At 51.7% G+C, this 15,035-nt stretch overlaps 1 protein-coding gene across 1 annotated transcript in view; it reads right to left on the bottom strand.

Annotated features, from left to right (window-relative positions):
• Window positions 1-387: 387 nt before the first annotated feature.
• Window positions 388-15,035, bottom strand: part of P2RX3 (purinergic receptor P2X 3) — a 33,210-nt gene continuing 18,562 nt past the window's right edge. The window contains exons 9-12 of the mRNA XM_001504914.6: window positions 4,062-4,155; window positions 3,704-3,769; window positions 2,967-3,044; window positions 388-2,542 (exon numbers count right to left, since the gene is read on the bottom strand). Coding sequence (XP_001504964.1) covers window positions 2,429-2,542; window positions 2,967-3,044; window positions 3,704-3,769; window positions 4,062-4,155 — 352 coding nt within the window. The 3' untranslated portion in view covers window positions 388-2,428. The remainder of the gene's footprint in view (window positions 2,543-2,966; window positions 3,045-3,703; window positions 3,770-4,061; window positions 4,156-15,035) is intronic.

Below are 15,035 nucleotides of genomic sequence, written 5' to 3'. Positions count from 1 at the left end.
GGACAGACATAGCACAGAAGTCAGGATCCCAGCCACCAGAGTCACAAAGCTCTGGGTCTGAGTCCCTGTTCTACATTTCAAATTTTTTAGCCTTACTAAGCCTCAGTTTCTTCTTCAATAAAATAAAGTTGAGTTAGACAACATCTGTAATGCATTTAGCCCACGGCCTGGCAATGGCAGGTTGTCACTAAATGTTGGCTTTTGTGCAGAGTCATTAAGGAAGCAGTGTAGTGGTAGGAATGAGCATGGGTTCCAGTTTGAATTTCCATGTATTGCACATTTCTTCTTCTATGAAATAGGATTAATAACAAACCAGAGCAATCTCACCAGGGTTGGTGTGCGGGTCCATGTGATTATGTTGGTGACTGTGTTGAGGACACCAGGATGCAGGAGAGACAAGTTAGCTATTTTATTAGTACTGATGTCAACCCGAAGTCTAGCACACAGAAGTGCTAACTTAGTTCAGCTGTGGGAGGACAGTGTCAGGCTCACACACACGGGTTCAGGCCAGTGTGGGGAAGGGGAGGGCTGGGGGAGAGGGCCCCTCCAGGACACCGCTGCCTCTGTCTCCTCCTCAGAGAACGTCCTCAGCCCCAGCCCAGGCTCCTGAGAGCTGGATTCACTGGGAATGCCTGTGGGTCTCCTGGTTGGAGAATGCAGTGCTGTCTTCACTGATGTGTCTGCTCATCAGATCTCCAGACACGGCCTTATTCTGGAGGCTGCTCCTGGGGTGGAGCTGAGGGGTGAAGACTCAGTTGAGGAAGGGGGATGGGCCTTATGCGTGGGAATCTTACCCCTTCTCCCCCTGCAGTGGGGGATCATTGAGGTTGGGCCTTTGCAAGTGCTCACTGCTTGATCGTCCCAAACTACTCCCAAAGCTGCCCACACCCCCTTTCTCTGCACCTTCCTTAGAGGGGCCAGCCCTCATCTACAGTTAAGTTCCTTTCTGCCAAGTCCTCATGGTCATGGCCACACTCCAACTTTCCTGGAGGCAGATTTACCGTGAAGCTCATGAAGCATACTTCAGTGCTGCTCACTTGCATGAGCTCCTTCTTATACCTAATTTTTATTATTTTTTAAAAAATGCCCCAATTGTATGTGCATCAGTCTTCATAAAATCTGGACCTGCTCCTGCACTCGGCCCTGGTGTGATTTCTGGGCCCCTCATGGGGTGAGAGCCCAGAAGGGGAAGGGGAGGTCTGGGCACATGGAGGCAGGGGTGGACCAGGTGCTCTCTCCACAGCCTTCCCAGCTTCCTGTTCTTGCCTCCTCCCCAGAGTGGCAGGACACCTGGTTCCCTTTGGGCCACTCACTATGACATAAGTCATTTCCCCCTTTGGCTTCCATTGCTCATCTGTGAACAGGAGAGTGGGCAAGATGTTTTCTAAGGCCCTTTAGTTTCTAACATTAGGAGACTGACCACTTCGTTAGGACCCTGCGGGGACCCGCCCGCTGATCACCTGCCCACAGGGCACTGGGGCTCACTGGAGCCTTTTCACCAATGTTTTTAAGGAGGATTGCTGCCCTCTTAGAACAGGGCCCCAGGTCTAACAATCACATCACCCTGGGTGTGGCCTACTCTGGCTTCTGGAGTGAGGGGACCCACATGGCTATAAGTATGTGGGAGCCCCAGAGAGAGAACAAGAATGGCCCCTTCCCTGGGTTGGGGACAGAGCCGTGGGGGAGGTAAGGACAAATTCACTGACAGTCATGCCTCCTATTTCCTTGTGAATTTGGGACCCACCCAAGTTGGAGAAGGAGACCTCGCACCACTGTCTCACTGGTCTCTCCTAAAATGGGGCCTGCCTGAGCTCCCGGGAAAGCCTGGGGCTTACTCTTGATTCAGCTGAACCTAATCGTGGTAGAGTGGAGCCGGTGGAAGCAGCAGGGCAGATGCCCCCTGACGTTCATTCTTCTCTTGTGCGGTGTGGGCAATGGAGTTAGACCTGGGTTCAAATCCCAGCTCTCCCGCCTCCTGGCTGTGTGGCCTTGGGCACATGACTGTCTCTCTGAGCCTCAGGGTATCTTCAAAACAGGGGAACTAATATCTACCTCATAGGATTATTCTAAGGATTAAACAAGATAATGCATGTGAGAGTGCCTGGTACTTGGTAGGCCCTGTGGCCACTCATTATTACTATTCTTATGTCTACTCTTTGGAAGGGGGATGACTCAGGTGCCACTGCCCTGGGGGTCTTGGGAAGCAGATTGGGGTGAGGCAAGGGGTGAAGGGAAGATAGAGGTCTTAGCAGGGAGTACTACCTGTATGTCGGAGCCCTGTGGGAACAGCTGGTCCCCGGCTGTGGCCTCATGAGATGAGCAGCAGAAATGAGAGCCCCTCCCCTCTCCCATCCTCCCTTGCCCAGGTGGGATGCCCTATGGGGAGGCCCGGATTCCAGGGGTGAGCATGGGGCCCTGGGAAGAGGCCCTAGTGGCCTATGGAGTAGGCCCCTGAATCTGTGGACTGCTTCTCCTCCGTGGTCTGGTCGCTGGAGAACACTTGGTTGGTCGAGGCAGCAGCTTTCAGCGTCATCTCATTCACCTGCAGGCAGAAGGGCTGGCTTTTTCATGCTCTGACTATGGGCGAGGTCCTCCTAGGGGGCTCCATTCAACAGACTCAGCAGTCAGGGCTCGCGGCCTGTTCACTAGGGGGCTAGAGCAAGTCTGTGTGATCCTGAGCTCCTTTCCATGCACCTCAAGGACAAACAGAAACCTGAGATAACTCATCACAGGATTTGTCCCGCCCTAGAGACAGGCAGGGGATGATGATGGATGGGGATGCTGACAGCGATGACCTGCACAGCCCCAAGATTCTCCACAGAGAGGTCTCCAAACCCCCTCTTTTCTGGACTCCCCAATATACATTGAGGCCCAACGAACTTCCCTTGGGAAGTCCCCAGAAGGTGAGCCACTGAGAGTCCCTGGGTCTTAGTGGCCCTCCCTGCCCTGCCCCTCTACCTCCTCACCTCCTCAAACTTCTTGGCTTTGTACTGGTCGGCCCCCTTGAGGAAGTTGAGCAGGATGATGTCACAGAGGACAGTCCCCTGGAGGAAGAGAGGCAGGTGGGCTCAGAGGGGCTGCCCTGGGACAGGTGGGAGCAGGAGGGCAGGAAGCAGCAGGCTCAGGTGGACCCTGAGCTGCCCGGGCAGTGGGCAGGAGTGCCCTAGGGCAGAGAGCAGGCCAAGGGTCAGGGTGAGTCCCCCAGGAGGCCTCACCAATGTTTCCTTTTGGAAAAATGTCCAGGGGCTTTGCAGAATGTCTTCATGACCTGCCTCCCCAGCTCCTGGGGGTGACCCCAGAGCAAAATGCAGAGAGAGGACTTGGAGGGAGAAGCAGAAGGACTGAGGGGGCGGAAGTCCCTGAGAGTGGGCTTGCCAGCCAGGATCGGCTCCTCCTGAAGGCTCCTCAGGTCTGTGGAACCCTGGTCTCCTCGCCCACCTTCATGGTGAGGGACAGGAACTTTGCATTGGGTGGTGCCTCCTGCTAGTGGGGAGGCTGCTGAGGGAGGTGATGAGTTCTCCATGACTGGAGGCCTTCATGTAAGGGCCAAGCCAGCAGGGAGGGGGTAGAGGAGAGGAAGCATCTGGCAAGAGGTTGGGCTTTACATTCTCGGCAGAAGCATTCTGGGTCCCCCCGACCCCCCATGCCAGACGGGGCCCCACCCTGACCGGCCTCCTGTCAGAGCCTGGAGTGGCAAACTCACCACTCCCACGGAGGTGAAGGCTGCCACGGAGCTGATGATGGTGGGGATGATGTTGAACTTGCCAGCCTGCAGGCACAAAGACCAAGGGGAGTGGGCAGAGGGTCCAGCAGGGCAGAAGTGAGGCTGAGGCTGAACTTGGACTCCCAGCCAGAGAGGAAGTGGAGCTAGAAGGGTTCTTGGGGGGTCAGCAGGCCCCATCCCTTCATGGTACAGGTGAGGACACTGGAGATGTGACCAACCCAGGGTCTCAGAGCCGGTCAGCAGCAGGACCCTGCCCCTGAGAGGAGCCTCTTCAGGGCCCCAGATGGATCTGGGTTTCCTCCCCTGACCAGCCCATCTGCCCAGCCTAAGGACTCACATTCCCATACACCAGCACATCGAAGCGGATGCCAAAAGCCTTCAGGAGTGTGCGGTACTCGCTGCCGTCCTCCATCTTGTAGTACTTGGCAAACCTGGAAGCCAGAGGCGAAGGTGGGTCCCACTGTGGGCTCCTTCTTGAGACTTCAAGGTCCTCTAGAGCCTATGAGCCTCACTTACTGAGCAACCCTTACCGATGGCATGGTGGGACGCCTGCCATGGTCCTCCCTGTGTGGTTAGCTGACAGGCATCATCTTGGGGGCTTGTTAAAAAGGAAGATTCCCAGCCTCCACCTCAAACCCATGGAATCAGCATCTCTGTGGCAGGGCAGGGGAGGGGGCCAGGACTCTGCCTTTTAAATAATCTCCCTAAATGATTCTGATTTGTACGAATGTTTGAGCCATGCTGGACTCCAAGCTTCTTCAGTTCCCTTTGTCTGCGTATCCCATGTCCTGGCTCCCTGCAGATGCTCCCCTCTCCAGAGGCTTCTCAGCCTGCTTGGGTTCAACACCTGGCTCCGCCACTTACCAGCAATGCAACCTTGGGCCAGTTACTTAACCTCTCTGAGACTCAATTTCCTCATTTGTGATTGGAATACAAAAGTCCTGCTTCATAGGGTTGCCGTGAGAACTGAATGAAACCACACACATGGGGGGTTTAGAACAGTGCCTGGAACACCGTAAGCACCCAGGAAATGTTCGCTGATGTTGGCTGTTGTTATTGCTGAAGAAATACATTTGCATTTATAGAGAGGTTTAAAAAAGTCCTTTCAGACACCTCATCTCATTTCACCTTCACACAAACTTGTGGGATGGGGATGTGATTGCTCTATGTTTTAAATGAGGCTCCAGGGGTTACATGACTTGTCCAGGGCCATCCGAGTCTCCGAGACTCAACGCTAGGTTTGCTGACATTCAAGATTTTGTCGTCAACACCTTCTCTGCCTGGGATGCGGGGTGCCAGGAACTGTACTGGGGACGGATAAGAATGATCACATTTAATTCTCACCAAACACAGTGAGGCAGGTGTTCACACTCCCATCTGGAAGATGCCTGTGGTGGTGAGGGGACTTACCTTGTAGTTTCACAGGTAGGAAGCATTTGACCTGCATTCATCTTTTGGCTTCTAAAGCCAGTGCATTTTCCTCCATGTGGCTCTGCCCATCTCAGGCAAAACTCTATCATTAGCCAAGTGTAATCTCTTTGGGCTACTGTCCCACAGCTGTGAATACTGTAAATACTGGTGCCAGTATCCCAGGAAAATGGTGAGGATTAAGTGAGAGGATGGGGGTGAAGTGCTCAGAAGCTCTGTAACTGGGGGGGGGGCGGGATCAACAACCATCTTATTCCGGGCTGCTGCCTCCCTTTCAGTGTTTCCAGCCCCCACGGATTCCTGAGCCCTGTCCCAGACCTCTCCCAGCAGAAAGGTCTGAGAAACTCCTTCCCTGGAATTGTTGAGTGATCGATATGATGCTCCCCCCAGCCCCAAGCAGGGATCTTTGGATTTGAAACTGTCCAGCAGGTGCTGACAGAGGGAAACTGGACTTGTGGTGGTGAATGCGACGTAATGTATACAGAAGTCAAATTATACTGATGTACACCTGAAATCGACATAATATTATAAATCAATGTTACCTCAATAAAAAGAAAAAAGAAAGTTCCAAGCAGGGAGAATGAAATGCTCAGCCCAAGTGAATAAATAATGGAGGGATTACAGGCCTGGGAGGAAGACCATCTGTGGGGAGGAGTCATCTTCAATCGTGAAATGTTGACCACTGTCTGCTCTGGCCATGGGAACTGTGGAGTCTAAATCCTGGCTCCATCGCTTGCTGGCAGTGTGGCCTCTTGTGTGACTTAACCCTCAGGGTTTCACTTGCCATGTCTATAAATGGGGGTGCTCAAGCCCCCTGGCAGGTCTGTTGGCAAGGGGGGTACATGCTGAGACCCACCCTTCGAGGCAGCACTCTCTCCACGCCTACCCCTGCACCCTCAGTCTCTGCCCTTTTCTGCAAAGTCTGCTTCCACCAAGCTCCCCACCCTCTGGTTCCAGTTGGGTTCAGCCAGTGGGAGGCACCTACAGGTGATCAGAGGACAGGAGGGAAGAAGAGTGAGGGTGTTTTATCCTTCAGCTCCTCTCTGCTGGGCCTCTAACAGCGGCTGAATTCCACCTAAGGCCCAGAGCCTGGAGGGTGGCCTGTCCTACAGCCACGCCTCTCTCCAGGTTCTGGGCACTGCTCCCTCCTCTTGGCCCTGCCAGCCTAGGTGGGAACAGCTTTCCTGTGGGGCCAACCCTGGTCCTTCCCTAGCCTTCTTGGTTCCCCTCTCCCTGCATGCACCTTTGTGAATAGTCCCTTCATTCGATCACCCCTTTTGAGACCACCAACTGTTTCCTCCCAGGACAATGACCCTTACCTTCCCCATTTCACAGAGCAGGCGGCTCAGATCTGCAGAGGTTTAACTGAGCCAGGAAGGTGTGTAGGAGTACAGGTGGCCCATTTGCTGTCTCTGCCTGTGCCTGGGCACGGCCAGAGCTTGTATGGCTGAGTGCTGCACCTGCTGCCCAGGTAAGGCTGAAAACTTTCAGTGAGAAAGAGGTTCCCTGGGAGCCTGACTGGGGAGGTGTTTCCCTGTGGCCTTTGTAACTGAAAGGACAGGCAGGGGAGGCAGGATGATCTTCTTGAGACTGAGACTCAGAGTAAAAGTGAGAGTGGCCCCAGGAAGGAGGCTGAAAGAAACACAACTACCTAACCTCAGGAAGCAAAGGCTTGCAGGAGACATTCCCAAATAATCTTTAAAAACATCATAAGTTATGGTCTGGGCAGTGGTGGCAGAGGGCTTCACAAACCAAGGCAAAGTGGAAGGAATTCAAGTTGCACCAGCAGGAGGATAACAGGATAGACATCAGAGAGGAAATCAGGGGCCAGCCCAATGGCCGAATGGTTAAATTTGTGCTCTCCGCTTTGGTGGCCCAGAGTTTGCCAGTTCAGATCCTGAGCGTGGACCTAGCATCACTCATCAAGTCATGCTGAGGCAGCATCCCACATAGAAGAACCAGAAGAACCTACAACTAGGATCTACAACTATATGCTTGGGGGGCTTTGCGGAGAAAAAGAAAAAAAAAGGAAAAGAGGAAGATTGGCAACAGATGTTAGCTCAGGGCCAATCTTCCTTACCAAAAAAAAAAAAAGAAGAAGAAGAAGAAGAAAAGAAAGAAAGACAGAAAGCAAAGAAATCATTTCTGCAAAGATGAGGAGGTCCAAGAACATAACTCTCCAAGGAGGCCCCTCAGGAGATTTTAAAGCAGTTTGGAAAAGAAGTCTCTGGAATGGGCTGAAGCCTCCAGGAAGTTCTGACTCTGGCTTTCAGGTTGGCTTGAGGCTAAGTATGGACCATCACCATCTCCACACCCACCACTTATAGAGCACCAGAAAAATAGGCAAAGCTCTTAATATACGCATCTCAGGAAATCTTATGAAGGCGGCACCCTTGACGCATTTCACAGATGGGGAGACAGATGAAAAGTTAACTTGCCTGAGCCGGGATTCTGATCTACTTGGACAACTCCAAAGTCTGTGCTCTTAACCCTGAACTGTCCCGCCTCTGAGCTCTAAGTGGCTGTTAAGGACACAGGCAGCCCTGTGCCAGACCTCAAAGCCCTTCTATATTCTGTGTTCTGTCTCATGCCAGTGGAGAATTCAGGGCCCTTGTCTGAGAGCCATGGCAACTGATGCCCATGGGGACTGAGCAGGGGTGGGTGGATGGGGCACAGACATTTGCGGCAGGGCAGAGGCTGGGACTGTGCTCCTGAGGCCTGCATTCCAGGCCCAAGGCTGCAGGCATGACAAATGCTCTGACATCAACTCAGAGAACAAAAAGTCGGCATCCTGGGCACTGCTGTTGGAAGCAGGGCTGACTAAATTTGTCTCGAGAAGGAATGTGAAGGGAACAGGGAGAAAAACCAAAGCAGACTTGGTTTTTCTCCAGCACCTGCCTTCCAAGAGGCAATAAGCATGATACGCTCATTATCTCACCACCCACCCACCCTCGGAGGAGGGTTGGTAGGGACTGGTTCTCTTCCTGGGTAGGAGCGAGGAGGAACAGTGCTCCAGGAGGGAGGACCCAGGCTGCACACAGGGGAAGGACCCAGGAGTCCTGACCTCTGCACTTCTCTAGTATGGCCAGTGGGAGGTCACAGAATCTGGCCCAACCCTGTGGCCCCAGGATCTTGGCTCTCTTCTCTTCTGGCACATGGCTGGACCATATTTCCCAGCTCCACTTGCATTTAGCTGGGGCCCCATGACTAGTTCTTGCCAGTGGAACGTGAATGGAAACGAGGTCTGTTACCTGCGGGCCAAGGTGTGTGACAGGCGTACCTTCTTCATCCTTCCTTTCCTCCTGGCCAGCTGCTCAGGAGCCAGGGGAGATCTCAGGCCCTAGGGGAGACTGTGTCAACCGGTGGCAGGAACCCAGATCCCCGTGTGACTGTGTGGAGCACCCCACCTCCACTGACCCACAGTGCACTGGGCCATGTCATGTGAAGCCACTGAGACGAGGGGGTTGTTTGTGACGGCAGGTAGCAATATTCACCCCAACTGTTACAAACTCCTGTAATTTTATAGCTGAGAAGACTGAGGCTCCCAGAGGAGAAGTTCTTTGTCAAAGGACAAAGAATGAGTTAAAATTGGGGAGTTGGTTAGACAGAGAGAGGGCAAATTCCAGTGATGATTCCACTCCTAGGAATAAACTCTCTAAGAAAGTCCTGGGAGATCTGGGGGTGGTTCAACCACTGTCTTGAACTAGCTTTTTGACCCTGGACAAATCACTCAACCTCTCTGAGCTTTTTACCTCAACTGAGAAGTGAGAGTAGAGAGCTGCAGGAGGATGAGATGAGACAATGTTCATATATAGTAAGTGCTGAAAGCATGTTCCCTTTCATTCTTATCCTCAGCTCAAGATAAAATGAACTAATAATATCTACATTTACCTTAACCATTACACTCTCCTGCCTCCTGGAGATAATAATATCAGCAACAATAACAGTCGTCAACATATACTGAGTTCTTACTATGTGCCCAGCACTGTGCTAAATGCTATACACTTATTAAGTCATTTAACACTCACAAAACCCCATGAAATTCAGTACTGTTGCTAGTTCCATTTTACAGATGAGGAATCAGGATCAGAAAAGTTAAGCAACTTGCCTCAGGTCACAAAGCCAACAGTCGGTGAGCGAAGCTGGGATTCAAAGTCTGCCAGTCCAGTTCCAGAGCCCAGACTCTTAGCCAGCGTTCTGGACTGTTCTTTTCATTGCTTGATTTTTGTTAGGTCCTGGCTAATTTTTTTCAGTTTTCCAGCTGGGGGACACTTTTGCATTTGCAAGGTGGGTCTTGACCCCCAGAGTCATTGGCTGGGAGCAGAGCAGGAAGCATAGGAGGGCCATGAAAAGTCAGAAGAAGGGCCACCAGCCTCCTCATCTGAAAAGGGGAAAAGCTGAGCTAGACCACGCCGGGCCCTGATTTCTCCCACTTCATCTGGTTCTGGGAAATGGGGTTGGTGAGAGTGACACCAGCATTCCACACCTCGGCCTGGAATACAAGGCCCCTCCGAACCTAGCCTGGTCCACCTTCCTAGCTTCATCTGCAAAGTTTTCTCCCTGCCAGGCACCTCAAGCACCAGCCACACCACACCACCTGCCTTCCTGTATTTCCTGCCCACATTTCAGAGACATAGATTTCTGTGTCTTTGCTCATGCCGTTCCCGTCTCCTCCCCTTTTCCACCTTGCAAACTCCTATTCATCCATTAGAGCCCAGCTCAGTGGCCTCTTATCCTTTCAACACTCAACAGACATTTAGAGCAGATATGCCAGGCACTGGCGCTAGGCACTCCTGATACCTGGGCCAGCTCTGCTGTCATGAGGGAAGAGAAATAATAATTTAATCACACAATCCCATAAATAGCTAAAATCAGACATAAGGGCTGGGAAGGAGTGGAGCACCATTCTAAGAGCATAGCTAGCGAAGGCATTTGACCCTGGCTGGCCGGCCAAGGAAGGCTTCGTGTGATAGTGATGCAAAGCTGAGACTTGAAGGATGGCGAGTTGAAAGGTAAGAAGGCCCAAGGTGGGGCAGCTTTCCTGGTTGAGGGAACTGCAAGCCCTCTCATGGGAAAGCACGTGGTGTTTTTTCAGAAGCTGAAAGAGCACCGGGGGCTGGAGGACAGAGACAGAGGGTCATGGCAGTGGGTGGTCCACCTCGCCCTGGCTGGCAAAGCCAATTGTGTGCATCTCTTCCCAATTCCACATTCAGGGACATCATGCTTGTAGCTTGAAATCGACTATGGTGGAGTATTTACACCATGGAAATCAGCAAACGCCCAAATCGGGGTTTTGTTTTCTTCTTTTCCAGAGAGCTGGTTTACCAGTGCGGCACTGAGGCTGTATACACCCCCTGGGCCACCTTTCCTGTCTCCGCTGGGATCCTGGCCTCCACGACAGTACCTGCCACGCAGACTGTAGTTAACAATTTGGACTACTGACTATGATTCAGATCTCCTTCTCTCTCTGCCCGAGGGCCCCGTGCAGCAGAGGGTAGGGTAAATGCTTGCTGGAAGAACAAATGAATTTCTGAGATTCTTGACATCTCACAGCATGAGTCGAGCAACGTTGGCCTCCAGGGTTCCTCCTGTTGACTGTAGCTTCTCCGAATTCTCCCGATTTTTCAGGTGGAGCTAGTACAAAGGGGTAACAACAGGCTGTTTCTCTCCCAAACAGAAAACATTTCAATCTGGCAGCCAGCTGGGTGGCAAAGTAGGTGGTATTGGCGGGAACCAGCCCTGGTGGAGGGGAGATGTGGAAAAGCGTAGAGACATCGTACATGTGGAGTGTTTATTGCTGCTGACGCTAGTGAGAGGCTTCCGCACCCATATTTCATTGAGGCCCCATGACAACAGCTCAGTGGGGTGGCTGGTGGCTTAGGGGCTCTGAAATGAGAGAATCCCGGGCTTGAATTCTGGCTTTACCACTTGAATTAGTTTATAGAACCTGGGGCACGTTACTTCAGCTCTCTGTGTCCCAGTTTCCCCAAATGTGAACTGGAGAGACTAACAAGTGCTGAGGGCTTATTGAGAGGATTCAGGGAGCTGTAGGACATGAAGGCTGAGCACCGCACCTGGCTCAGAGCTTTCAAGGAGCATCATCTATGGATCATCAGGCCACACCGTCCAGACTTCACAGGCGGGAGAGAAGCATAGCAGCTGTCCTTGGGCTACCGGCCTGCAAGGGGCGCAGCTGGGAGCTGAACTCAGGCTGCTGGAATCTAACTGCCTGCTGCTTCCCTGTGGAGGAGCCAGCAAGAGAGTTCACTGCAGCCTCAGTGGGCAGGGAGCTTGTGAAGCCGGTGCCTGTGAAAACACCTCAGCTGTTGAGGAAAGCGCAGCATGGCTGTGACTGCGATGAGGCCAGAACCATGGGAGGGGAGAACAGAGCCAGGACACCGGCTGGCGCTGAGCCCGGGAGGGGCAGGAAACCTGGGTGGGGGTGGGGAAGGGGACGAGGGCAGAGCTGGCGCTGTCAGCGTTGGGAGGGCCACCTGAGCCCAGACATCTGAAGGATGTGGGATGATTACTGGTGCTGACTGCTCTCCACTGCCCCGAGACCCAGCCTCTGGTCTTGGGCCCCCTCAGGCTGACCTCTCCAGGCTGCATGCCTGCCCTCCTTCCCTTCTGGTATTTGAGGGGTTTGGAATGTGATGCCCTGGTGGGGGACCAGAGGGCAGGAAGGAGAAAGGTAGGGTATGTATTCTGCCCACTGCTTCCCTGCCTCGCTGGCCTGTGGCTGTGTCGCTCTGTGACTACTGCTCCTCTCAGGGGCCCCAGCACTCCCCCAGTTTCTCATGCCTCCCGCTGTGACTGTGTGGCTAGAGGTGGGCACAGCTTTCTACTTTGTTAGGCCCTGAGTATCTCAGCTTCCATGTTTGTGAGTTTCTTCACAAACCCCAGCTGAGGGAGCTTTCCCAACAGGACCGTCACTGACACACCTGTTCTGTGACCAGACAAGACACTTCCAACACAGGACCAAACGGAACAATTCGGAGGCCAGACAGGGCCGAGACATTTCTGTGTGTGTGGGTGCGTGTGCATGCTCCTCATGCCACAAGCAGCAATAGATAAAGAATGAGTACGTACCAACGTCAATTACCATAATAAATCAGTTGTCAGATGTGCTTCTGCAGGGCAGTGTTGAAGCTACATGCCGATGTGACAGGTCTATAAATAATAGTGCTTGCTTCAGCAGCCCGAGTTTCCAAAGCCCTCCCCCAGACACCTACGTGCGTTGACTCAGACTCTTAGAGCTTGAAGAGGCCCTAAAGATGATCACCTTTAACTAGCCCATTTTACACAGGAAGAAACTGAGGCCCACAGAGGGGATAAGACTTGCTCAAAATCACACTGAGCATTTGTGACAAGGCCTGAAGCACAGCCTGCAGGTCTCCTGACCCACAGCCTGGGCCCTCTTTGCTTCACCTCTGCCTCATCTTAATTATTCCTGCCTTGCCTCAGCACCAAACTTTTGTGTGTGTGTGTGAAGAAGATTGGCCCTGAGCTAGCATCTGTTGCCAATCTTCCCCTTTTTGCTTGAGGAAGGTTGTCGCTGAGCTAATATCTGTGCCAATCTTCCTCTATTTTATGTGGGATGCTGCCACCATGTGGCTTGATGAGCGATACTAGGTCTGTGCCCTGGATCCGAACCAGCCAACACCAGGCCCCATGAAGCGGAGCATATGAACTTAACCACTGTGCCACCGGGCTGGCCCTGCCAAATATTTTTTTTTTGTATAAACATGTTTGTTATTTGGGTTCAGGTTTACTATTTCCACTAGATTAAAAGTTCCTTGATCGTAGGAACTCCTCTTGTTCCCCTCTGTATCAGCCCCAAAGCCCAGCACGTGATGTAACCTGGAAGTTGGAAGAGACCTTCAAAGCTCTCCCCACATTCATCACAGAGGGTTTCCCGCCGCTTCCTGAACACCCGCAGTGAGAGGGGACTCACTACCTGGAGGAGCGGCCCAACCTCAGCTTTGGACGGTTCCCTCCCTCGCAAGCGCTTCCCTGCACTGAGCTGACATTTGCAGCAGTTGGCAGTCAATAAACGTTTGCTGAATGGAGAGGGTTTGTATCACGATGTACAAACCCCTTGGAAGCGCTCAGACATCTGTTTAGAGATGATCCCGTAGAGTGGTGGCAATTCCTTCCTAAAGCAGGGACACTGTGACAGCAGCAGGAAAAACAGCTACAAACTTGCGGGATCCGGGTTGGACTTGGACTTGCAAGGGAAAACCTGGGCCTGGAATGTGGGTTTCTAAGTGAAGGAGGTGGCGTTCTCAGCAAAGCTTTTGCCTAGCAGGAAGTACTTCTGCCAGCCGAAATATACTTTAGCAGTTGATTTTATACTGACAGGAAAATATCTCCTGGCGACTCACGGCATAGGGGTGGGGCAGCATCCTTCGAGCAGGCTGGGCTCCTCCCCTGAGAGACGGCCCCCAAGCCATATTTATTTACTCATCTTCTAGGAACCTAATCAACTTCAAAGGCAGGTATTTAAAAAATGGTTTGTTGTTGATTTTTTAAAAATGTATTACTATTAATTTATCATTAATCAGGCTGGGAAAGACCAATGGACACAGCTAGAAGATGTATGTGGGAGCCAGGTTACTAGCTGTCTTCTCCTGGGGGTAATCTTTTTAGCCTCAGTTTCCTCATCTGTAAAACGGGGGTAACCACATCGGTCCTACCAGGATACTTGTGGCTGCCAGCACAGGCTCTGGAGTCAGGCTGCCAGGGTTTGGATTCTAGCTCCAGTGCTATTTGCTGTGTTGCCTTAGGCAGATAAATGACACCTCTGAGCCTCAGATTTTCAGCTATAACATTCTCCCTCGTCCGAGTCGATGAGATAATCCACAAAGAGCACTAGCTATGTCCCTGGCTCACTGGTAAGTGCTTAATGAGTGTTAGCCGATATTTTCTACCAACAACGTTGGTTGCTGTGAGGATAAGATAGACATGAAAATTACAAAGGCCTGTTTAAATTCAGGGTCGCTCTAACTGCCTCACCTCCCACTGTAACCTAAGGAAAGTAAAGAGCAAAATGTATCATGGAGAATTCAAGCAAATACCCCCCATCGAAGAGAGCCTTCAAGTGTTTCTGTCGAAATGATGGAAATGGCTGCTTTTAACACATATTCTATGGCTTTTAGAAAGAGAAAAATCCAGATTGCAAAAAGCATGATGGAAGCCAAGGGCGCACTTCGATTCCATCTCTGTGAATTGGCCTAAGATCTTGCTGATCTGCACGTTTCAGCATGGAAGCTGAGCAGGCGCCAAATTTCAGAGATTCATGAAAGCTGCTGTGGGTACATTTCCAACACAGAACGATCACTAGAAACACCTACGGCATGAGGAACATCTAGCAGCTGAACAAGTGTTTTTTGTCCCAGACACCCAGAGAGGAAATCCAAAATTGTGTTGCCTTTTAGTAGCAAAGCTGTCTTAGGAATGCTCGGAGGAGAAACAAGAAAGCAGACATTGCTAAATGCACCGTTTTGCTTCTTTCCCATCACTCCAGCAATCACTACCAGGTGTATCTCCTACAGCTGCTTTTTCTTTTTTGCAAGCAATGTGGTGGTGGAGGGTGTGACGGAACCAATGGCTATAGATCAGTTTCCTGGGTTTGAGTCCTGATGCACCTCCTTATTAGGCTGTGTAATCTTGGGCAAATCTCAAAATCTGTCCGATCCTTCCATGGGGGAGGGCAGCGAGCTGTGAATCTTGTCAAAAATAGGTGTGAAAAGGCTTTGCAAACTTCACTCTAGGAGCTCTTAATCTGAGGTCCAGGATAGGTTTGTAAAGGTCTTCAGAGTCTCAGAATTTTATGCCACATAGATATCAATGCAGGGAAAAAAGACTGGAAGGAAACTCACTG

Source organism: Equus caballus, chromosome 12, assembly GCF_041296265.1.
Source record: "Equus caballus isolate H_3958 breed thoroughbred chromosome 12, TB-T2T, whole genome shotgun sequence".
Lineage (NCBI taxonomy): Eukaryota > Metazoa > Chordata > Mammalia > Perissodactyla > Equidae > Equus > Equus caballus.
This window is presented reverse-complemented; position numbering and strand designations above follow the sequence as displayed.